We start from the raw sequence: 25,184 nt of genomic DNA, 5'->3' as shown, positions 1-25,184 counted from the left end.
TTCCCATTCATCCTCAGCTGCAGTAGAGGCTGATTTCCCGCTTGTGCTTCTGACCTGCTAACAAGTTGAAATATACAGTACTGAACCCTGTGTGTCATGAAAGGGCTATCACTTCTATTGGGTTTACCAAACCATTTTGTTTCATGATGTGAATCCCAGCTGAAACAATACACCTTTTGTGTAGAACCTTCAGCAGAATTAACGGAAGACTAATCACTTCATTGCTAATGCCACTCTTTTAATGTGTTTGAAGATTGAAATAGAAAGGGCTGCATCTATCTCCACTTAGTGAATCGTGTTTTTTTTTTTAAATAAGAGACTTGAAGGAAAGAAATCATATTTTTATTTTTGTTACTCTTCTCCCTACCCACCCCCCAGAGCTTTTATTTTGTGGCCATGAGTATCCGAAACGTTCAGTTAGTTACCACACACAGTTAAGCAGGATCAGTGTGTACAGAAAGCCAATTCAGTGTCTGTAGAGTTCTTTTGTAGTTTTCTGTGTGAAGGTTTTTTTTCCCGTTTTGTTTTGAGTGTCATTTGCAATTCATTGTCTGTGTTTTCTGAGGTTGGTGTATTCAGCTGCTCTGACCCTGGGTCCTGCACATTTAGCTCCTTGGATACAATCCTCTGACGTTACTGCTGACGCTAGGAAGACAAAGGCCACTGAATATCTTAAGTAATAAAAAAAAAGCCTTTGTTACTGTTTGTTATTATAAAACACCTGACTGGAAAGAAAAGCAGAGAGATAAAAGTACATTTAAAGTTGGCACACGGCGTGGCCACGTTGCCCTTTGGACGCTGAAATACTGCAGGCGTCGCGAGCAGGGTCTGCATGAGAACTCACAGAAGGGAAGGGCGGACGGCGCAGGAAGCCCGCAGCGGGGACCCGGGTCTGCACGGCAGCCCTCGCACTGGGGGCCGGAGCTCTCCGACTCACCGTAACTGTGCGGCCTCGCGGCTGATAGCTCGGTCCCACCAACCCATCTTAGATATGCGCTAAAGACGGTGCTGTTCACCCATTAGTCCGTGTGGGAGGTGGAGGACAGCGGCCCAGAATTCATTCACTGAATACCCTGGCCAGCCTGGAAAATGAGCTGCGCTCCTTTCACCACAAACCTCCCACTCAACAGAGTGAAGAAATAAGTGAAGGTCATTTTCTGTCGCCACGAAGGAGACCAAGACTAGCATAAACCACAGAGACGGAAAGCCTTACCTTATACCTGAGACAGGGCTGACTTTAATCCGCCGTGAAACACCAGCTGGGGGGGTTTCTTAAATCTAAGGCTCTTGGAGTTACTAATGAAGTTCAAGTTTCCGCACGGCCTCTTGCTAGGCTGTTGAGCAACACTTCCCTTCCATGGCTACGGCTCTGTTTGTCGTGACATGGTTCAGAGCGCGAATCCGGGAGACGCGTGTGGAAATGGCGAGGCTCCCAGGTCACTCGGTGCCACAGGTAGAGGCTCTGTGTTGTGTACGTCCTCTCCCTGGCACCAGACGCCACGTTCACATCAGTCACGCTTTCATATCTGCCCGTTTCATGAGTTGGCAATCCTGTAGTGGGACAGTTTCTCCTGTTTAAAACTATCTTTCAGTCATTATCAGCTCTGCTAATAAACATGCATCCCACACCTCCCCCAGTCTTGGCTTCTTCCCACCACTTCTTCCCCTTCGACTCCAAATTGCTGGGACTTCTTTTTTTAAACTCAGGAGCTAATGCAGCTTCTGTTTTTGTTTCTGTTTTTGTTTTCAATAGATTCCATTCCTATTGAAGCAGATAGATTCCTCTTTTGTATTTCCCACTTAGGAGTAGGATGGAATGTACTAGAGATATTAAAAACATAATATACAAAGGTTTTCATAAAATGTTCTTTTATTCTGTATCTCCTGCTCCACTTTCTGTTTGAATTTTTATTTTAAAGAATTCTTCATCCATTTAAGGGTACAAAATGAAAAGATGTCTTGGTCAAATGGTCCCTGGCAATTCTCCTTTTAGAATTCTGCTATTGGTTCAAAAAAATTAAAATCATTGTTAACTATTTTGGATGTTAAGTTTATGTGATATTTTTTGTGACTAGCATGTTAATAAGTACTGTGGAGGTTAAATTAAAGTTCACTATATAGGTTAGAGTTGCAGGCAGAATGGGTGATATCGCAGGGTGATGGTATATATGTTTTTATTACAACTAATATTATTAATATTGGTCATAATGAATGTTGCCGCTTTGAATACCCAGATGATTTACATGCATTTTTTCTTCTATTCATAATAACAATGCTGTCAGATACAATGCATACTTTTTTTTCTGACGAGGGAACTGAATCCCAGTTTGGTTGAGTAACTTATAAAAGGTTATGTCTTCTGTGCAATTCCATCTATAAAACTTCCTAAAATTCTTCTCAACTGAAACTAACTGTGGATCATGATCCACATGCCTTTCTTGTTAGACTGTAGATTATAAGCTCCTTGAGGATAGGAATTACGTCTGTATTATTCCTTACCATATTCTGTGTGAATATAGTGCCAGCTTTAGTAGGTAGAGTGTAGTCAGTACATAATAAATGTTTCCACAATGAGTGAATGAATCTTTGAGCACATTAAAATTATTAAGAAATCAGGTGCAGATATTTTAAAAGAATCTTTGAAACAAAAAAACTAAGTGGGAAGGCTTATACAAACTGATTTTAAGACTTACTCTAAGGCCACAGGAATGAAGACAGTATGATATTGACTTGAGGGGTAGACATATCGATTAATGGAACAGAATCAAGAATCCAGAAATAAACCCACACATTTATGGGCAGTTGTTTTTTGGTGAATGTTTCAGGGCAATTCAGGGGAAAGGAAAATCGTTTCAACAAAATAAATTGTGTCTATGTTTATCTATAACAGAAAAAAATGAACACCATCTTCTGCTCATACCATACAAAAAAACTAACACAAAATAAATCATAGCCCTAAATATAAGAGCTAAAACCATAAAACTCATAGAAGGAAATGGGCAAAAATTTTCATGACCTTGAATAACCTAAGATTTGTTAGATAGAATACAAAAACCACAACCTATAAAAATGAAAAAGTAAATAATTGGACTTTCTCAAAATTAAATTTTTGCTCTTTGAAAGAAAAACACTGTTAAGGATATGAAATAGGTAGTTACAGAATAGCCGAGGGGCTGTAAAGTACAGTATAGGAAATGGAGCAGCCGAAGAACATATACGCATGACTCATGGACATGAATGATGGTTAAAATTGTGACAACTGTACTAGCATAATCAATAAAACATAATTAAAAAAGGGGAGGGGGATTTGAAAAAGACCTTAATCCACATAATAGGAGCAAATATTTGCAATACACCTATCCAATAAAGGATTTTTATCCAGTATACAGAAAGAACTCTTTACTAATAAGACAACTCAATTAAAAGATGGGAAGACCAAAAACCAGACATTTCACAAAGATTAGTAAGAATGATCAATAAGCTCATGAAAATATATTCAGTATTATTAGTCATCAGGTAAACGTAACTTATAACTGAGATACCACTACACATTCATTAAAATGGATAAAATGACTGACATACCATATTGGTTAGGATGGGGAGCATCGAAAGTGCTCATCACTGCTGGTGAGAATATAAAAGAGTATAACCAGTTTGGAAAATTCTTAAGCAGTTTCTTCAGGGTAACTCGACCCTTACCAAACCACTCAGAAATTCCACTCCTGTGTATTTATTAAGAGAAATGAACACACAAAGACGTGTGCATGCATGTTCAGAGCAGCCTTATTCACAGTAGCCCAAAAGCGGAAGCAACCCAAATCCATCAGTAGGTGAATGGATAAACAAACTATATATTCATACAATAGAGTACTACTCAGCGATGAAAAGGAATGAACTATGATGTACACAACCCCATGGGTGAATCTCAGAATCGTTATGCTAAATGAAAGAAGCAGCGGGAGAATAGACATATTGTATATTTTCATTTTATAAAATTCTAGAAAATACAAACTAATCTGTAATGATTAAAATAAAAAAAAACATCAGCAGTTGCCTGGGGCCAGGGACAGAGGGAGGGCTCTTCTGAGATATTGGAAATGTTCCAGATCTTGGTTGTCATGGTGGTTTCACAGTCGTGTATATCTGTCAGAACTTGAAATGGATGAAGTTTATTATGTTCAATAATGTTGATTAAAGAGAGATTGGGCAAAGGAAGATGGAAAAATAGTTAAATGCATGAAACTTCAGTTTTTTTCAGTATACATTTTCTAAGCTGTATACATTCTTACTAACTTCTTCATTCCACCTTAAACTTCTTCATTATTTTAACCTACATTTAAATACTTTTCTGTGCCAACTTGTGACTTTGTAAGAAAGTATGATCAAGAAAATATGACTTTGCAAGAAAAATTATGCCCTGGTAGTAAAAAATTGAAATGACTGGTGACTATTGTTCGTTCGGCAGCCGTCCGTCTCGAGAGACGATGGTGTAGCTTCTTAAGAGTCTATCTGCACCGCCGAGAATGGCTGTGCAGTCCGACTCGGGAGTGACACGTATCTGTCTCCTCCCGTGTTGAATCGACATCTTGCGATGACGCTGGAGTGTCCTCTCCAGTGAAGCTGAAGCTACAGAGCCTGGGCAGGGTGATATGGAGGGTCTGCTGTTGCCCATGCAGCAGACCCCCCCTCTCTTCGCAGCTGAAGGGTCCAAGGGAAAGACGGAGTCAATACAGCTTGGCTTCAGGTGCGCCGCAGGAGTTGCCGGTGTTGACTACAACGTCAAACCGCCTTAGGGACTCTGGCTCCGGATTTTCTGTCGGGGTTTACTCCCTTAGCCTTTCCCCTGAAGAGGTATGCCGCAAGGCAGCGGAGGTTTTTTGGAGTCAGAGTTTTCCTTCTCTGATGTGCCCTGACTGGAAGATCGAACCAGTGACACTTAGCTCGCAGGCCGACGCTCAATCCACTGAGCCAAACCAGCCAGGGACTGGTGACTATAGTTATGGCAAAATGGGGCTGTAAAAGAATTTAGCTGGTAGATATTCTTGTTGTTATTATACACACACACATACACACAGCTCTTTTTAAGGAAGCTGAAAATATTAATAGAGGCTTTCTAATTTGAACATGGGCTTCACCCAGGCTAGTCTTATAAGTTATGTATGATGTTTTTTCATAAAAGTTTCCTATTGGCAAAATAGCTAGTCAGTCCATCATAATTTTTATAACAATTATGGGATATGGTGGCATTTTGAAGTTTTACAATGTAGAAATCATAGTACATCAATCATGTTTTAACTTACACACCATTGTCAGTACTGCTAAAAATAGAAGTACATGTATAGTCCTTTAAGTTCTTTTTAAAGTCTTTAAAGAAAAATTTCTGATGAGATCATAAGCCCCAGACATTTGTTAAACCATTTTCTTGTTCATCCATTTAGTGGAAAGTTGTGATCCCCAAGAGTTATGTGCTGGGCCTTGTAGCACAGTTTACAGCAGGATCCCATCTCTTTCCTCGTTGTTTTGAGGTCCAGCCATTTATGCTCCGCTGCTGCGTAATCGTGCTGGTCTAGGGTTTCGGAAGAAATGTTTGGCAGCCCAGTGGGACAGTGCCTGAACCCTTGTCTCGAGCTGGGTAAAGTATACAGTTGGAGCTGAACTCTCAACATAAATTTTAAATGATTTCATATAAAAGGACAAACTTACTTCCAGTGAACTTTACCACGATCCAAGCAGCAGTGATTCTATTTCTAAAACAGTAAGTGATCTGTTACCAGGTATCCTGTCCAGCTTCTTAGTTGGCACTAAAATAACATAAATTAATTGGCAATTTATAGTGTAAACTGGATAAAAAGTTCATGAGGTTCAGTTTAGCTGCTATTTTTCAGCTGAATCTTGATAAATTTTGTAGAGATTTAAGCACAAAAAACACTACCATAAAGAATATAATGCAGTTCTTCAGTTTCATTTACTTAACATTTATTGAGCATCTATAGTGAGCCCAGCATTGTACCAGGTGCTCGTTTCTTTAGTACTCTTTGGATTTTTAGAATTTCTTTCATCATGCCTGTTTTCATCCCTGAGTTGAAATCACCATTAATTTAATGACATGAATACGAGAAAAAAGTAAAGGAAACATTGAGTTTTGGTGTCTACTCACCTAAAAATTTAACTCCATTAAATGGCACATGGGCATCTTGGGGTATGTGGGTGTTATGAATGTGTCACTGTGAATGCACATGCAAGAGAGAGACTTCTTAGCCACCTTCTTAGCCACTCAAGCGGGGAAGAGAAGAGATGCTTGGGAGAAGTTAAAGAGGCTCAGTAGCCCACGCGCAAGCTCAGCAGTAGGGCGGACACGAGTTTCCCAGTTTTAAGTTCTCTGAGTAGGACCAAACCCAGGAGAGTGAAAGCTTCTTTTTCAGGCAGATCTGTGAACCTTAATGAACCCCTGTAGGGAAAAGGCAGGGGTGGGGGGGAAATGGGTAACCTTCTGATTTCATTTTTAGTTGACATTATAACTCTTCTAAAGTCCAATCAGGTAGAAAGGCTGATTGCTGAGGAGAAAAGAGCCCATCTTTGATTAAACAGCCTTGGATTCCTTAGGGGAAAGGCATGGTCCTTTTTATCTCCACTGTTGGGTACAGAGTAGGTGTTTATTAATTGCTTAGTAAATGAATAGTTAAGCAAATGAATAAATCTGTTCTTCTTTGCTTTCACTTTCTTCTTTATTCTTTTTCTCCTGCTTTCCTTTTCATTTAGAACTTTTATAATTGTTGGTTTCTTTTTATGAACTGTATCTGTTTGCCCCAGTGTATAAACTTGCCTTTCCTCTCCGGCTGTTGTTCTCAATACCTTCCCCCAGCAACTGGATACCTGCCTGGAATATAGTAGAACCAAATGCCGAATTGTTGACTTATGAAATTAACCAATGGAGACTAAAATTTCTTAAGTGGGATTAATCATATAAATCCTAAAGGTTGAAATTACTTAGATTAGTAGACCTTGAGTGCGAGTGTGGTTTTTCTTCTTCGTGGAGGTTTTAATATTATTGAGAAAAATTGCTTTAACAAGTTGTTAGCCACTGTGAAGGTATTGCTTTTGAAATGTTTGACCAGAAGATTTTCTTCATTTCAGTTAGTGAAATTATTGTGTTTATTAGCACTGTGTTCATTGCTACCTACTTACTTGATATAGTAGAATATTGCATTTTGTTTTGTTTCCAATATCAATGAAGGTACCATTGGATACAACCAGCGGAACAGAATTGATACTCTCATGTATCTGTTAGCATATCCACAAAAACCTATGGTGAAAACAAAGACCATTGAGTTGATAGAATTTGAGAAATTGCCGGCTGGACAGAACGCAACAGTTGCAGTGATGAGTTATAGTGGCTATGATATTGAAGATGCTCTTGTTTTAAACAAGGCCTCATTGGACAGAGGTAAGTGGGTTTTCAAAGCTCTGACGCTGCAAGTGCTGGTACAGAATGAGGTGTAGGGATGATTAACGTAAAAATTACTTGGTGTCAAAGTGTTAATGTCAATTTCAAGTGACTAATTTTATAATGTACAAACAGGAGGCAGTTGTGTTATGGTATTGACTTTTTAGAAATGAATATCATAAAGATGTAATTTGTCAAATATATTATTAAACAGTCTTTTTTGTTTTGTTTTGTTATTTTACTTTATTGGTGACTTGAGATAATTCCTCAATGGAAAATATGTAAGAATTTTTTATTTTCCAGTAGGAATTACAGTAAATGAAATATGATTTCAACAAAGAAACCCATTTGGTAGGGTGGAAGCAATATTTTTGTATGTAAAGGGTTGTTTTATTTATTGTATACCTCAACCCCATAATATTAGACCTTTTTGTTAGCAAAATGATAAGAGTTTAAAAATTACACATATATCAACCATGGCTTATAGTTTTTACACTTTTCTTTCTCAGTTTCTCGAGAGTTTACTTTTGCAGGTCACCACGTTATGGTTTGTTGGCCATCACCTGATCTGAAGTCTGACTTCTCCCTTCATGGTCCCTATTCCTCTTTTTCCTCTCTGGCTCACCCACTCTGCCTTCCCTTCACTCCTTGTAGTTGCTAGGCAGCCATAATAGTACTCCTAGACATGTGTCTTTGGCATTAATGTTGGCTGCACTTAATTTATGCCTCTTTTTTTCCTCCAAATGACAACAGCCATGCTTTAAAACTGGATGTGTTCCTTTCTGATTAACTGGTAATGTTTATGTGGAAATTTGAAGACTTTGTGATATCTGTCAGAATCTTTGCAACACAATTTAATGATCTGAGTGTACTGTTCACTAGCTTTTAAGCTACCACCTGTAAATAAAATGTCCATTTACCCTTAGAAGAAAACACTTCTTGATTTCATGCAGTTCAGATTCACACTGCACTCCAGCATGTTGCAGTTAATGGCCATTGTACAAAATTTGAAGATCACGTAATGTTTCCAAAGCAGCTGGCCCTTGGAGCCAAGTTTGTTATGGCTGCACACAATTTAATCGGAACCATAATGACTAAGACCTTTTTCAAAGATGCACAAACATCTTCATCTATCGTCCACTTGTAGGAATGTGTTGTTTCATTGACTAGTCACCTTCATATTTAAAAAATTACATTAGAGCACTGAGATTTTATTCAGAAATCCACTTTTCCCTAATTGATTTTCTGAAGTTATATTCTTAGATTTCTTGAAAGTGTTCTGTGTTTGCTGGAGAATTATAAATGAAGGATTTTACAGCCATGCATTTATTTCATCAGTAATAGCCAGCATTTAATCCTGAGACATTTTCCTATTTAAGTGAACTCTTGACATGGCTCAGTATTTTCTGGGGAGATTAGAGAGAGAATCAAGTTTAAAATAACTGCTTGGAAAAAACAACAACAATGAATTCAATAAAAATTTAAAAAGAAAAGAAAAGAAAAACACTGCTAGATCAAACTAGGGAGGGAAAAAGAAAAATGCAGGCACAGAGTCTTGGGAAATGATATTTAGCTCTTTGGGTAACTCAATAGCTGATGAATCTTTTTGTGAGATTCAGTGATTGAGTTTTTGCTTCATCTAAAGGTGTTCTTCTGTTCATTTTGCTTATTTTTATCAGTGTTTAGATTGTTAATTGATCTCAGGCCTTTTCCTTCATCTACTAGATAAATGTGAGCTAAAAATATAATAAAAGTAAACTGATCTTCAAAACAAAGATTAACTGTTTCTCCATTAAAATCATTTGATTATTTCTTTTCACTTTCTCTGCTCTTTGAAGAAAAATTAATTCTTTTGTTTGCTTCTTTGGGACTTCCTCTCAATGCTAATGTCAGAAAAAGGAAAACTTCCCAGAGAAGGTTAGCAAAAGTTATGCACCAAAATTACACGTGGGAGGAATCCTGGCTGATCAGTGGAGTTGGTCTATCTCAACTTTGCCATCACCTTTCTGAGTGACCTTGACCATTTAATTTCTTTGGCACTAGTGCCTGTTAAGACAGAGGGGTTGTACCAGGTGATCTCTTAGGCCCTTTCCATTTCTCATATTCCGTGGTGCTCTGCTCTAAAAGAACCACGGTGACACTTAGGTTTCTCCTACATTCCTCCAACATGATAATATATGTATAGTTCATGCTGAAAACAGTGGTAGACATTCCAGTGTTTACATAGATAATAGGTAAGGGGAGAAGTCCTGAGCCATTGATTTAGATTAGTAGATTGTTCATTGATTTGGCCAGTCCCAGATTAGCCAAATATAGAACAGCTGGTTTTTGTGGGGGGAGAAGGGAAGTAGAATGGGGTGGTTTGTTGAATAACACAAATCTGTGTTTTCCCATCGTTTTGTATTTCTGGTGGTTCTGATGCCCATTTTGGTTTCACTTTAGGTTTTGGGCGTTGCCTTGTATATAAAAATGCGAAGTGTACATTGAAACGATACACCAATCAGACTTTTGATAAAGTGATGGGGCCAATGTTGGATGCTGCCACAAGGAAACCCATCTGGCGGCATGAAATTTTAGATGCAGATGGTATTTGTTCTCCAGGTAAAAGCCTTAAAAATTTTTAATGTACGCTTTTTGAATTATGAAAGTAACTTAATAATATATCTGAATATTTGGTAAATGGGATAGAAAAAAATAGCACCCCATCAAATCAGTATCGTAACTTAGCCAGTAGGGTCATTGTTTGGTGAATTTCATTACAGTCTTTTTATACCTATGATTTTACTTAGCAATAGTTATACTTTCCTAGTTACAATTTTGAATTATAGAAAAGCCACTTTAAGGAAATAGTTAAAACAAGAAGGTCATATTCCAGCATCTACATCGGTATTTCATCATTTGTACACTTAGCTAACGCCTCTAAGAAGTGTGACTCCATCGTAATTACAAGCTTATAATGAATTCTGTTGATGCAGCCCACCGCCCCTGCCCTTAGGAGCCTTATGGACTTGTGTGGGAAACACACTGATCGGAGGAGCACACTCAAACATGTCAAATTACTGCCAGGCTAAGGAATCATAGAGGGAGCTATGGAGCCATTTTACAGCAAGAGTGTTTGACCTAGTCAAGAAGATTGGGGTAGCCTTCCCCATGAGGGGAGCTGAAATCTGAAGGATAAGTGGAGTCAACCAGTGAAGCTGGGAGGGGAGTGTGTTCTAAGCGGTGGGACGGGTTTGCAAGTGTCCTACCGCTTGACAGTTAAAGGATCTGAAAGGAGGCGAGTGTGGCTACAAGGAAGAGAGTGTTGGGCAGCTTGGTGAGCATGAGTCTAGAGACAGAGAAATAGCGGGAGGCAGGACATTGTAGCCATGTTAGTATTTTCATTATGACCCTGAAAGCAATGATAGGCTCCGGTGTGCGTTTTGAAATGATCATTCTGACTACCATGTGGAGAAGAGTAGAAGGGGGGGTGCCAGAATAGAGGGGGACCAACTAAGAGCTCTCACACCAGGCCAGGCGCCAGGAGTTGTGGTGAGGTGAAGAGAAGGACTGGGCGGGGGAGTCCCAAGGAGGGAATCTGCATGACCTTGTCACGATGGTGCGTGGGTGGTGAGTACTGCGCCCGCTGCGGCGCCCTGAGCCACACGGTGCATGGCTTCCCCTCCCTGCTGCCCTTGTTTCTTGGAGAGTTTCTCTCACTCTCCACCCAGGTCCTGTGGCTGAGAGATAAGTGCTGTGGCAGTACATAGTAGCTGGTTTGAGCTTCCCATGAAAAGATGCAACGTAAAGAGGAGAACAACGCAAAATCAAAGAAATCTTTTGATTTCCTTTGCCCAAGTTGACGGTGACTTATTACTTACTGGTTGAAATAACTATTAATAAAAATAAATGGTCCAAATATGTTCTAACACCCTAAGAGATACATAAAATTGCTACCTACTCACATGACATTTCTCCTGTTAAATCAGTTTCTTAATTTTATGCACTATAATCTGAATCTACGATTTTTTTCATTTGGGCCTGTAGAATTACAAACGAGCCCTGTTACACTCTAGTTCCCACTGTATGGACTCATTTTGTTCCCACGTCTAGACTTCATAGACCAAGTTTAATCACATAGTTTTATGCCCCAATAATCTTTACTTATCACACAGATGATAACGATTTGTCTAACCCTTCTTTCTTTCTTAGGTGAGAAAGTAGAAAACAAACAAGTGCTTGTAAATAAATCCATGCCCACAGTCACTCAGATTCCTTTGGAAGGAAGCAGTGTGCCGCAGCAACCACAGTACAAAGATGTGCCCATCACGTATGTATTGGTCGTGCCTTGGAAATGCATGGGAAGGGTTGGCCCTGGCCGGTGTGGCTCAGTTGGTTGGAGCGTCGTTTCATAAACCGAAAGGTCGCAGGTTCGATGCCCAGTCAGAGCACACGCGTAGGTCACAGGTTTGGTCCCCAGTCGAGGTGTGTATGAGAGGCAGCCAAACGATGTTTTCCTCTCACACTGCTGCTTCTCTCCCTCTTGTCACCCTCCCTTCTCCTCCCTAAAATCAATAAGCATGTCCTCGGGTGAGGATAAAAAAAATTATATAGTCATCCACTCCCAGTGCTTGGACATACTTGGACAGCTTTTCAGGGGTCCCAAATCCAGCTCAAAATCCCCCTCCTCCCCACCCCAGACAGACTCCTTCTGAGTCCCCTCCTTGATGAGTGGCACCATCATCCCGCCAGTCACCTGCAATACAAACCCAACTCTTTTCCTTTACCTGCCACACAAAGCCTAAAGCCTGTAGGCTCTTGTCTCCTTAGCTGTCCTCTTATCTTCTCAATGACAACACTTGCTGTCTGAGTTCTGACCCCCACCGCCACCTCCCCGCTGGATTCTTAGTTATCCGTGACTGCACGTCTGCCTCTGGTCTTGCGCCTCTCCACATCCCTTATGCTCTGTAGGGTGCCGCCATAGTGATTTTCCTCTAAGTTACTCATCTGGTCATGTGACTCTCTTGAGTAAATAGAATAAAAATAGATTGAGGAAAACTCTAAACGACAATGTTGCCTGCTGGATAAAAGCCAAACAAAATAATACATATAAGCCCTCGCTGGGTGGCTCGGTAGGTTGGAGCGTTGTCCTGTACATCAAAAGGTTTCAGGTTTGGTTCCTGGTCAGGGCACATACAAGAGTCAACCAATGAATAAATAAGTGGAACAACAAATCAATGTTCTCTCTTTCTCCCCCAACTTCTCCCTCTCCCTCTCTCTCTCTCCACACCCCCTCTTCCCTCCACCCCCGCTTTCTCTCTAAAACCAATAAACATACCTTTGGGTGAGGATTAAAAATAATAATCATACATACAAACATACATACATACATACATACATACATACAAGATGACCCATGATTCTTGGCATACCTCTACACCCTTAACCCCTTTGCATACTGGGCCCCATGTTTCTAATAAATTGTCTCTTACTCTCCAAAACATATTAATGCCATCCTGCTTCAGGCCTTTAGCATTGGCTCCTCTTGCTCTCTCTGCCTGAATGCCCCTCTATTGGTGAGGTCTCAGCCCCAGGGTCACCTCCCTATGAAGCAGTCCTTGACAGTCCTTGACAGCCTACCCCCGCCGCCATCACCATCCACTAACAGGGTTGACTGTTGTCTCTCTTGGGTCTTTCCTGTTCTCCGTAGCACTGATATCTTCACTGTACTTCCCTTTCTCTCTCTCTTTATGGTATTGTGAGTTCCTTTGGGCAGGAGCCATGTCTACTTATTCTTTGTATGTCCAGAACCTATAAAGATCTGACAGAGAGTAGACTCGTAATAATGTTTGTAGTATGTTGTAATGTTTGTTGTATGAAAGGCAAAGTGTGTGAAAAAATTAATAATGGGAAAGTTCAATCAATAAAAGTGGCTAAGAACTTGGAGTTAAGTCTGCCAGGCATCAGCTCAAATGCCAGGTCACTTTATATATCCTGGGCAAGTTCTTAACTCCTCTGAGCATCAGTTTTTCTTGTCTATAATAAGGGGATAACGATAAGTAAATAATATGTGTGGTGAAGGTTAAATTGCATTGTTTGCCTCATAATAAATGCTTAGTAAATGTTAGCCATTTTAAACTCGGGCTAGAAAGGGGAAATTATCACATTTGAATTTAATTTGAAAATGGAAGTCATTCTTCAGAGCCGAAAATGGGAATGTCAAAATATTCCGTGGTAGATATTAAATAAAATATAGCCTGGAGGTGATAGGTTCCCAAAGAGCAGTTTGGAAACTGTTTTGTTGATTTTCTCTTCACACTAGCTACAAAGGGGCAACGGATTCATATATTGAAAAAGTGATGATATCTTCAAATGCCGAAGATGCTTTTCTGATCAAAATGCTGCTGAGACAGACAAGGCGTCCAGAGATTGGAGACAAATTCAGCAGTCGTCACGGGCAAAAAGGTAAATTGTTTCATGTCTCAGCTTGTTTATAAAACTGAATATACTAAAATATTTATTAACCACATGTGTAAGAGATGTTTTATATATTTCCCCTATTAAAAGTTTAATATGTTTGAAAAATTATTACATTGTTATCAAAATTATTATTGTTTTATATCTCAGATTAATCTGTTTATATTTTAAAGGCTTTTTTAAATATACTATAGAATTGCTTCTCTATTCTATGTTTTTCAATCTCCTGCAACTGCTTGGACCAAAATTATAACTACAAATACATTCTAGGTGATGTATCTAATGAAGTACAGGTAACTGTTTAAAAAACTAATACTAATACCTATTTTTGGTGAAAGGTACATACGTAAACTACTGTATGTGCTCTTGGGTCATAGAATCATAGGATGTCAGCGCTAGAGATGCCTCAGAGTTATCTGCCCCTTTGTGTAACAGATGAGGAAGGTCAGGTCCTGTGTGTTAAGTGAGCAGTCAGGGCTCCCCAGCTACTTAGTTGCTGAGCAGGCTTAGAAGCCAGGCCTGCCGACTCCAGTGTAGTGCTTCATCCGCTGCACTTATCCCCTCTCCTGCGTGGGGTTTTCATCCATTTGTGGTTTTGTTTTGATCTTCCAAAAAGAGAGCCCTGTCACTATCGATGAACTCATTGTCCCTAGGGTCTCTTTTAGTAAATATATATATTGTTTAAGAGTGGGAAAGTCTGTCCTGGGGTTTGAATTTTGGCTCTTCTACTTGCTAGCGTGAAGAACAACAGCAGTAGCTAACACTTTTGTAGCACGGCTGTGCGACTGGCAGCGTCTCGGCACTTAGTACTAACTCATTCGCTTCTCTCACAGTCCTGGGAGGTGGGTACTATTATTATCTGCACTTTACAGATGAGCAAACAGGCACAGGGAGATTAGGAGCTTGCCCGAGGTTCCCGGTTTGGTAATAGAACTGGGTTTTGAACCCTGGCATCCTGGCTCAAGTCCATGCTCTTTACCTGACTTCTGTTCTGACTGCTGAAGCAGTGAGCATTGTGCCGGGCACGTACGTATTAAAGCGCAAAGAAAGGGTAGCAATGATCCTTAATGTTGGCTCTTATTCATTCTATTCTTTGACCTTAAGTCTCACCTTTGCTTATAAATTATTAGTGTGATATCTTTTTTTAAATTGATTGGTTAGAAGATAACTGCACATCATGTTCTTGCTGATTTTAATTATTTATTTGCCCAGCAGGTATATCCAATATCATGTCAATGCAACCTTAGTTGTCAGTCCATCAGAGGTTTTCAGACTAAGACGATTTCATAAAAACATTTTAGTTCGGTTGGCAGGTGCAGGATTATTTTACCCTGTCAATAATTTATAAGAATGGTTCCATGTATAAGTGTGAATTTTATACCTCTGCTTTACACAGCTTTTTAAGATGCTAATTCTTAATACCTTTTGAGTTTTTGTAAATATATCTTGAGATTCTAGTGTTTTCTGCTGCTTACCAGTGACAAAATTCTCTATATTGAAACTGTTTCTCTTTCTCTCTTAGTTTGGACAGTTTCTGAGACGCACTCCTAAGTCATTCTGGGTTAATCATAACCTTGTTTACAGCCTGTATTTTACTTGACCTATTATCTGGACAAGAGCAAAGCTTGATACTCTTAAATAAATGTCGTCACTGGGAGCTTTACAAGAATGCACACCATAAGAGAATATCTCTATTCTGAATGAGTTCACAAACTTTACATATCCCAAATCTTTGTGTTTTATTCCGTCAGAGTATTGTGCAAGGACTTGAAGGCTGGCATACCCTTCAGTGATTATCTGCTGTGTTCTCACTCCACTAAGCTTTCTGAAGACAGGACTATGCCCTCATATTCTCATAAAGTCTGGAAGACCCTCTCTTGTAGCAGCTATGTGACAGATAGTTGATGATGGTTGACTATATGAATGAATTGAAGGTAGGGGAAATGGAAAGGGACAGCTTCTCTACTCCTGATTGATTAATTTTACATAGGTTTTGATCGATTACATGTGAGTGTGTGTATGTATAGTATAGACAAAGCAGTACACTTGATTAGCAATTTCCTATGAATACAGACCTCTAGGTAAAATGTCAGTAAGTCTTTTCTCAGACTGTTAATATGATGAGGATAATGTTCATTGACAGAAGTGGTTTCTGACTTGCAATGACCTGAAACAGCAGGTTTTAGAAGAGATCTACTCAATCTTCAGGGGGTTTGACTTGCACAGCTCTATACAAAACCAAAAGAAGTCCTCCTGGGTTTAGGTGACCTTTTACTTGTGGTGCAGAGTTTATCTTGCTAGTTTTCCTTTTCCAGATGGCTTTTAATCCAAGGGTAAAAACCTTCTGATTAGCCTACATTCCCTTGGTATTTCCTTCTTTTATAGCTTCATCAGATTTATTGAAAAGATTGAGGGAAAAAACAGCAAACAAACAAAAGAAAAATAGTGTAAGCTTTTAACAGAGTAATGGAGGGAATGACATAGAACCCTTAACTGAACATAATTTTTATTTTCTTTAAGTATAATTTTTATTAAATAATAAATGCATATGATTTTAAAAAGTCAAATAGTACAGAAAAGGGCGAAGATGTGCTGAAAAACATCAGTTCTCTGCTTTTCTTCCAGTTTTGCTTCCCAGAAGAAACTTTTTCTCATTTTTATCTTCATATTTCTCTGATATTCTTAAATAACTATATATTCACTTATCTGTTTTAGATATTGATTTTCTATTATATGATAGGTAGCAGGACCTAGCACTTCGCCATTGCTCTTCCCTCCTCTCCACCTCCATTTTCAGCATAGATCTATTATAATTTTGGATTACTTAATTATTTAGATTCCGTTATTTTTACTACTTAAACATTGTTCACTTCCAAACCAAACAGTTCTTGAGTACATTTCCTCTGTTATATAACTTATATAACTTTATTCCTTGTGACATTAATAATCTCATATTTTTATTTGCTTAGTTTTTATTATTTATATTACCATTCTTCCATACCATCAACAGCCTCTCAACAGTTGTCTACATGGTCAATAGTCTGTTGGACCATTTTCTCCCCCAGATTTTCTTTATAGCACCCCCAGTCTTCCCACTTCAAACTGTGGTGGGTGTTCTCTGAGCCATGGCTCCCCAGTGTGTTAAAAATTGGTAATTGATGATCTGAGACGTTGATCCCCGCAGCCCTCAGGAGTGCTGTGCAGAGCCTGGGGCAGCCAAGGCCATGAGCAGCCTCATTTTGTCTGCCCTGAAAATGTTTCCGAAAAAGGTTACAAAGCAGTCTGTTAATTTGTTAGGGCTGCTATTATAAAATACCGCAGACTGGGTAGTTTATAAACAAGAGAAATTTCTTTTCTCACAATTCTGAGGCTGGAAGTCCGAGATCAAGTTATTGGCAGGTGTGGTTTCTCCTGAGGCCCCTCTCCTTGGTTTGCAGGTGGCAGCTTTCTCCCTGTATCCTCACGTGGTCTTTTCTCTATGCAGGAGTGCATCTTGGTATCTCTCCCTCTTCTGATAAGGACACTGGTCATATTGAGTTAGGGCCCACTCGATGGCTTCTTCAACCTTAATTACCTCTTTAAAGTCCCTGTCTCTAAATACAGTCACATATTGAGGTGTCCAGGGGGTTACAACGCATGGATTTGGGAGGGGGCAGGCACAGAAGAGCGAAGCAGTGGGACTTGTTGACTGCCAGGAATAACGAGAGGAAAAGGGCCGCAGGGACTCTGGCTTTAAGTTGGTAAATGAGGGCACCAGTCACAAAGTGGCTTTGCGTCTCATATGTACCAGGCACTGTTCTAGATACGGGAACACAATGGTAAACAAGACAGAAAGGTGTGTGCTCTCCTAGAGTTTATGGTCTCCTGGGGAAGGAAACAGGAAAGAAGGGAAAATGCTAGCACGGTGATTTAAGGTAGCGATAAGGGCTGTGTATGAAGGACGATGTGCCCAGGTGACTGCGGTGGGCGTTAGGAGGGCGTACTTTTAGATGGTGACCAGGAATGGCCTCTTGAAGAAAGTGCCATTTGAGCTGAGACCTGAAGGATGAAAAGGAGCCAGCCGAGCAGAAATCTGGGAGAAATAAGTGCAAAAGCCCTGAGGCATGAATGAGCCTGGTGTATCCAAGTGGGAAAAGGCAGGTCCGGTCAGGCCTGGGCCTGCGGAGGAGCATGGTGTAGGTACGGTGAGAGAAACCAGATGGGGCCCATCCTGTAGGCCCTCGTGCCCAAAGGAACAGAGTTCGGGCTTCACTCTAAACATGATGGGAACCAGCAGGCTCTTGGATGGTAAGTGTAAGCAAAGGAGAGATAAGATCTAAGTTACTATTTTAAGAGATCACCCTGGATTCCATATGGAGAGCAGATTGGAGCAAGGACTAAGGAGGGAAGCAGGGAGACTATTGCCGGGGTCCAGGCGAGAGAGGATAATGGCTTGAACTTGGGTAGTAGCAGCAGAAAACTAGCCAGACACGATGGATTCTGGGTATAGTCTGGAGTTAAAACCAACAGGACTTGCTGATAGCTGAGATGTTGGGAGGAAAAGACAGGAACTGATCTTTTCAGCTGTGGCCTGATCAGCTGGTGTTGCCGTTTACCACGATGGGGAGAGCTGGGGAAGGAATAGTTTTTTTGGCGTTAGGCAGGGGCTGAGATTTGGGCCTCAGGTTAGAGAGGCCCATTAGACTCCAAGTGAAGATGTTGAGTAGACAGTTGGATATAGACTCTGGAGCTTCAAGGCGCGTTAGGGCTAGAGATAAAATTTGGGAGTCATCTGCATGTAAATTTATAGTATTTTACCTTTTGTGTATTATTAATTTACAAGCATTTTCAACTATATTTCATCCTTTAATCTTTCTAGTTGGTATTGTTCCTACTATCTAGAACCAGGAAATTGAAGCTCAGAAAGGTGCCTACCATAGCCTAGTGCTGGTAGAGTCAGGATTCAAGTTCAGGTTTTTTGTTCTAGGTGCATATTGCCTATTCTGTTAAATTTGGTTAAGGTGGCTTTCTCTTCTGATATCCCATTACCACTCTGTCCCCTGGATTGCCATTTTCCCTGAGATTTCCCCTTGGATAAGATATAGCCTTTTCCTGAGACTGACTGAAAAGTAATATTTCTTACTATATCTTTTCTGTTTCCTCCTTAAGATGCTCATCTTCTGAAAATTCCCGTTCTTCCTGGTTATACAACTTTATATAGCACTTCTCAGCCACCGATCCAGAGTAAATACTATTTCCCACCTACTGTATTCCAGAAATTCCTCCCAAACTCTCATATAAATAGACATACCCCTAGCATAGAGCTGTATTTTCAGGTAACTCTTTCCTTCTAAAATCAACTCATTGTAAGACACTGTTCTCACTCCCTTCTTTAATCCTCTGGTCATATTTTAGCAGTCTTAGTTAAAATTCAAAATCTATTAAGAATTTGAGCAGATATAAAGGGAAGTACCTTTTTGAGCCCTCAAGTCTGACCGTTCTCCTGACTCATCTGGCCAGCGGTGATAGTGGGAACCAGAAATGGAGCATACGAGTGAGCTGCAGTCACCTGCAGTGGGCCCAGCTGGCAGTGTCTGTAAGAAGCCACGCAGCACCCCAGCCCTTAGTGTGGGGGACAAGGAGGGACTGGATCAGACCCAAACGTTGGATGTTGTCAAGCAAAATGTGTGCGAAACGGAGAATATAGTCTACAGCATCGTTCATGCTGTCTGTGGTTGTCATGAAATGAGCTGATAAAAATTTCACGGTGTTGTGCATTTTTAGGGTGTATGTGTCACACCATGATTCCTGCAGTGATTGGATGCTGTTTTGGTCTAGATACATGCCAGAGTAAAACCACTCTTGACACGGGGAGTTGTTTGGAAATACTATATTTTCCTTTAACACCACCTGCAAGCTAACACATGTGAAAATCATAAGTGTTATTTTGATTTAGTTTATCTATGTGCCTGCTTCTTTTTTTCATTCCATTTAGAGCACTGAATTTGTTATTCTTGTTGTTCAGACGGCAATGAACACGGCCTTGCAGATTGCCTGATTTTTGTCTTTGGTTAAAGGTTTACTTTGACAGAGCTGTTATCAGAGGTTATTTTTGCGCAGTCCTAGTGTATAGATTGAATTTCTCAGAGGAGACTTGACTACTTAGTTTCACAGAACTTGTGTGTCCATCCTGCTCAAGCCTGAACACTTCAAAGGTGGTTGGATAATTAGTAGCTAAATGAAATATTTGTGAAGAGGAAACTAAACAGCAGTGGTTTCTGTTATAAAAGAGCTCAGGAAGATTGAAGAGGACAGAATGAGTGGGTGAACTGGAGCAGGAGACCCCGTACTAAGTAGTTGGGGATCAGTATCAGTGCTGTGTGATAAGAAGATATTGGATGTAATTGATTAGAGAAGTCCCACTGAAGAAGTGAAAGCGTTTGATCAGTAGCTGTTAAAAATGTGACAGGCCCAATAAGCAGCATTGCCTTCTGTGACCCCAGGAATGGAGACAACTAAGCAGAAAGCCAAGTATACAGGAAAGGGAAAGTATGTCATAAAGGCGTCCCAGTTACCATAAAGACGACTCCAGCTTGAGAAGCAGTCAGGACCACTCACAGCACGCTTCTTAGATAAGGGTATCCCAATGCAGTCTTCTATAGAGAAATTCAAAGTTTAGTAACGTACTGTCTCCTTTCGGTCTTTTTGAAGATCCAGTATGTACCTCATCGGTAAATGCATAGTGACACAGCTCCCCACAGAAGAACTGAGCCTTTGATCAAGAACCTCTAGAACAGCTCATCGCTTAGTAGACCACAAAGTGCTGGGAAGAGTGAGATGACTTAGTAATAACCTTCTGTGCACCGAAGTTGTGAATTTGATGTCTGTTTGTTTCTATGGGAAGGAAAAATTTTAAGTTTGTTTTAATTTCAGTTGGAGATAAATATTAAAACCCTGAAGTCTTAATCTCCTTTCCAACTGTTCTAGGCTTCTAGATTCCTTAGAGTGAAGCCACAACTAATATGATAGATACACAATGATGCTCTGCAGAGGGATATAGAGTAGAGCATGGGTCTAGAATGTTCTTCATGTTTTCTCTTTATATTGTTTCTTGATCATCTTTTAGAAGGAGTTAAAGACTGGACGAGACAGCCATATACAATGTGAATTTGAGTCATGTTTAGAGCTAGACTGTTTATTCAAATCAAAATAATGTATGTTAGCCTCTTAAACTTTGGTATAATCAGTTCTATGTGAAGGTAACTCATCCAAAGCAGACATCTTTATCTTGAGCCTTGCTTTTTCCTTAGTTCACTTATTAGAAGGATGAACAGATTTCCTGCCTTAAAAAAAAAAAAAAAAAATTCTTGAACAAACATTATCAGCTTAAGGAATTCCCAAGTTTTACTTCATTGCTCAGGCAAACCAGATTATTATATTTTCCTCTTACTGTTGCTGCCCTTCACAATGAGGGAGGAAACCATGGACTCCTTTGATGTGGGGGGGGGGGGGAGCAATATATCACTTCCCTGAAAGAACGTTTCTCAGTCTCTCATGTGAAAAAGGATTAGCACCTCAACAAAGGTCCTGTAGAGCAGCAATGCCAAACAGTATTCCTAAGGAGAGGAAGAACTGTATTTCAGCAAGAGTGTCCTGGCAAACAGAAGCTTTTTAATAACTGCAAATCTGAGGTACCGGCATACACTCCTGGGTATCTCCTCCCAAATCCTCGGACAGCTCGTTTAAATAGAGTCAGGTCAGCCTTTGTTTTAGAATAGAAGTGTATATAGTCTTAGCAAAATGCGGTTTTCATGGAGCGGTTCGGTGTACCTTTGGCTCGTAAAGATTATGCATTTACAGATAAAACTGTTAGGAAGATTCATCTTTGACCCTCTCTTGTTCAACAAAACTTCCATTATAAGGTCACTTGCTTTGACTTTGCATTTAACAGGTTATTCAACAATGTGCTGAATTAATTTATTAAGATTTTAATTGTTTATTAGAAGAAACGAAAACCTACCCTGACTTCCCAGCACATTTGAGAATCTTTATATAGTAGGTATGAAGAGGCTTAGGAGGTAGGAAACTGTTAATTTGTGTGTGGCAGAAAGCTGCGAGGAAAATTTACTTGTTAATAAACAAGATTTGAATAAAACTTTGCTTTTTCCAGACCTTCGTTCATACCTTTTTTCTAGGTTATGTTTTCGAAAATTGAGAGAATGAAAAGACTCTGATTTAAAGTAATAATAATAGTAACACCTTGTACTTATGTAGTACTTGAGGCCCTCTAAAATCCTCTCTGCTTGACTGAAGCTTCAAAGTCGGGATGTCTTGGGCTCTCTACTCTGCTTGCTCCTGCTTGAATGAAAGATTCTAAGTGGGAGGGGAGAAGGGCACCAGTGGAGCCAACAGTGTGAGCCCCAAGATAAGGTGTGTGCTGCCGAACAATCCGTCAGAGTTTGGGTCCAGAAAATTCTGGCAGCTATTACTTTAATGTTAGAAATCGGGATTGTTTTGTCCACATAGACACCTTTATTGTAAGGAGATTTTATTTAATTTTCTGTTCTAAGAACACATTTTGGACTTCGGTAGCTAGCCAGTAACCCTCTGACCTTTCAGTAAATATCCAACTAAAGCTTTGAAATTAGGGTGTTTAGTGTTTTATGGCCCAGAATAAAAATCTCCAATTCTGTTTCCAAATAGTGTAGCCCCAACACATTTTATTAAGCTCTTGACACATTCAACCGTGTGTATTTTGTAAAGTTCCTATGGTTATTGTTTTACAATAGCTGCTTCCAGGAGCATTGTAAGGGTTTCAATTAATCAGCCCTTTGTGTGCTTCAGACTATGCAAATTTATCACATCAAACCATTCAACTGCTCATGGGAAAGCCATGTAAAAACTGTATTGTCTTCTAGCGCCTCCTCTCATTTAGAGTGATGTTTTAATAAGAAAGCTAATCAAGTTTTCTTATGCATTATTTATCTGTTAACATGTAAGGAAGAGCCGAATTAAAATTATGTCAGCCGGGATATGGCAAGTGATGTGATAGATCTGGAAGTGATTCAACAACAGAACAAAGCTAATATGATTCAACAGTTTTTGTCTCCTCCCCTCCCCCTTGGGATTATTTAAGGTGCTGGTGAGAAAATAAAAGAAGGTTAATTCAATCACTGGAAAGGGGGAAAAGAAAAAAGGGACTGACCACCTGTGTTAGCTTTCACGTTTTGATTTAGAGATTTGCATTTCTGATATGTAAAGGCTTATGTGAGTGAGTTTATTTAAAGCAAAAGCATTTCTTGCTTAATGTGAACAAACTTGAAAGCATTCCTGCTGCTGCTTTGGCCCCATTTACCACTATATTCATCAGCAGTAAACTGTTCCACACTAGAAATCCACAGCCCAGGTCCTGTGAAGTTCTTAAGTTATTAGGAGACACTGTCCTGATCGTGTGAAATCATCTGCACGGCCCCAGCAGGAGTGAGCTGCTTTTCAGCCTCTTCGGCTGACGTTAGTGCAGCCGCTCTGCTGCTTCCATTCATTAAGGTGGTCTCCTTTGCTTTGCTAGTTTGCTTCCTGCTGAGAATAATTAGGTTTCTTATATAATTAATAATAATTGTTTGGATTTAGATGCTGCCTTTCTCTAAGGACCTTAAAGTACCTCTCTGAGACATTATCTGTTCTTTTGACACCATTTCCCCATGAGATAGGTGCTAATTATTCCCATTACAGAGACCCAACAAGTAAGGCTCACCAGAAAGTGGTGCTTCCCCCACCCCCACCCCCGGAAACACGATGTCAGTTAAACAACACAGAGTTAAATTAAGGTCACCTGATTCCTTGATCTCTGCCCTACCTAGATCTGAGAGTCTGTGAGGTGATGAGTCCTTACAGATGACGTACCCCCTTGCACACACGCGCGCACGCGCACACACATACACACACATGCACACACATTTATGAACCTCATTAAGACCAGACATTGCAGAGTGATCACTCCTTTACTAAACGTCAGCCCTCTCCTTGCACTGTTGACTGATGGAGAAAAACCACAGCATCGTTTCACCCGTGATTTCCTTCAGAGAGTTAAGCGGTGCAGAGTAAATAGCCTTGCCTGACAGGCCCCCGCAGAAAGGAGAGCATCAGAATGTAGCCAGCTGAATTGTACAAATGCTTTCATTTTCAGTACTCAGTCAGATTAATCTGTGTAGGATGCCTCTCAAGAGTTGTCTCCCGGAGCCTCTTCTTATGTCCCCACCTCCAGCACAGCCCCTGTCGCACAGCATACGCTTGGTAATTGAGGGGAACAATGATCTGTTTCCTCCCCCAGAAAAGGAAGAGTAAGAATATGTGTCAACCTCAGAGTGGCACACTTAAGCCCAAAGTGGTTATACATGGAAGGTAGACTTACTAAAGAAAAGAAAATTTAAGTTAAAAAGTGAAACAGTATGTTATTAAAATGAGACCTGACTGTCAACAAAGTAGAAAACCATTCGCTGATTGGTTCCCAATGCACTGAAGTCACATCCAAACAGCTCTTGTATCAAAGATGTTAATATTAGTTGTCCTCTGCACTTGCTACTTGCTTTCCTGTCTTGATATGGTATTAGAATGCTTTAGTTTTCCTTACCTTTTAAAAATTACATGCTTACCTTCTTTTTCTTTTCTATTTGAATTGACATAGGACCATCATACTAAAACTAGTGTTTAAAAAAAGCCAAAAGTGACTTGAACAAGTCAGTTCCTGTTTATAATTAGAAATACTTTCTAAGAAGGATTCATCAGGTTAACTGGATTTTTGCTGGGTGTACCTATTCTTAAAATGATTTATACGTTGTTCTTCTAGGCCATGGAAATAGTAATAATAAATGGGTGTAAACGCCTCTGGTGTTTGGGGCATGACAATGAGGTGGCTGTGACAGTGGGTCCCTAGACTTGCCTTTCCGGATGGCTCGATGGTCAGACTTGTGGTTTCTTTAGACGCCCCAAATTCTCACCTTTAACAACTTGAAATTAAGATAGGTAGTGATAGAATAATATTTTACTTCAACTGGGACATGAAGACCCTTTCTGCTCTTTATGTCTCAGTTTTTCCTTATTATCTATCTTCATTTGTTAAAAGTTTTGTAGTATAGTCTGTGGTCTAATTCCCAGTCGCCCCTGTCAGTGCATTAAATGTTTCTGGGCCTGTGAAACTGGTGTATTTGCATTTCACTGCCAGGAGGTTGTGCTATATACAATGGGGTTGAGACACAAGCCTGAGCCAGGGGATGAAATTTTATTTTAAAATCTGAAATGCTGTGTA

At 40.0% G+C, this 25,184-nt stretch overlaps 1 protein-coding gene across 1 annotated transcript in view; it reads left to right on the top strand.

Annotated features, from left to right (window-relative positions):
- The window catches only part of POLR3B (RNA polymerase III subunit B), a 106,642-nt gene that overhangs the window by 64,687 nt on the left and 16,771 nt on the right, over positions 1-25,184 (top strand). Inside the window, exons 20-23 of the mRNA XM_090272569.1 lie at positions 7,235-7,444; positions 9,887-10,045; positions 11,636-11,753; positions 13,746-13,888. Coding sequence (XP_090128695.1) covers positions 7,235-7,444; positions 9,887-10,045; positions 11,636-11,753; positions 13,746-13,888 — 630 coding nt within the window. The remainder of the gene's footprint in view (positions 1-7,234; positions 7,445-9,886; positions 10,046-11,635; positions 11,754-13,745; positions 13,889-25,184) is intronic.

Source organism: Furipterus horrens, unplaced genomic scaffold (assembly GCF_987537825.1).
Source record: "Furipterus horrens unplaced genomic scaffold, mFurHor1.1.pri manual_scaffold_4, whole genome shotgun sequence".
NCBI classification, from domain to species: domain Eukaryota; kingdom Metazoa; phylum Chordata; class Mammalia; order Chiroptera; family Furipteridae; genus Furipterus; species Furipterus horrens.
The sequence above is the reverse complement of the archived record's forward strand: the minus strand, read 5'-3'. Positions and strand labels throughout refer to the sequence as shown.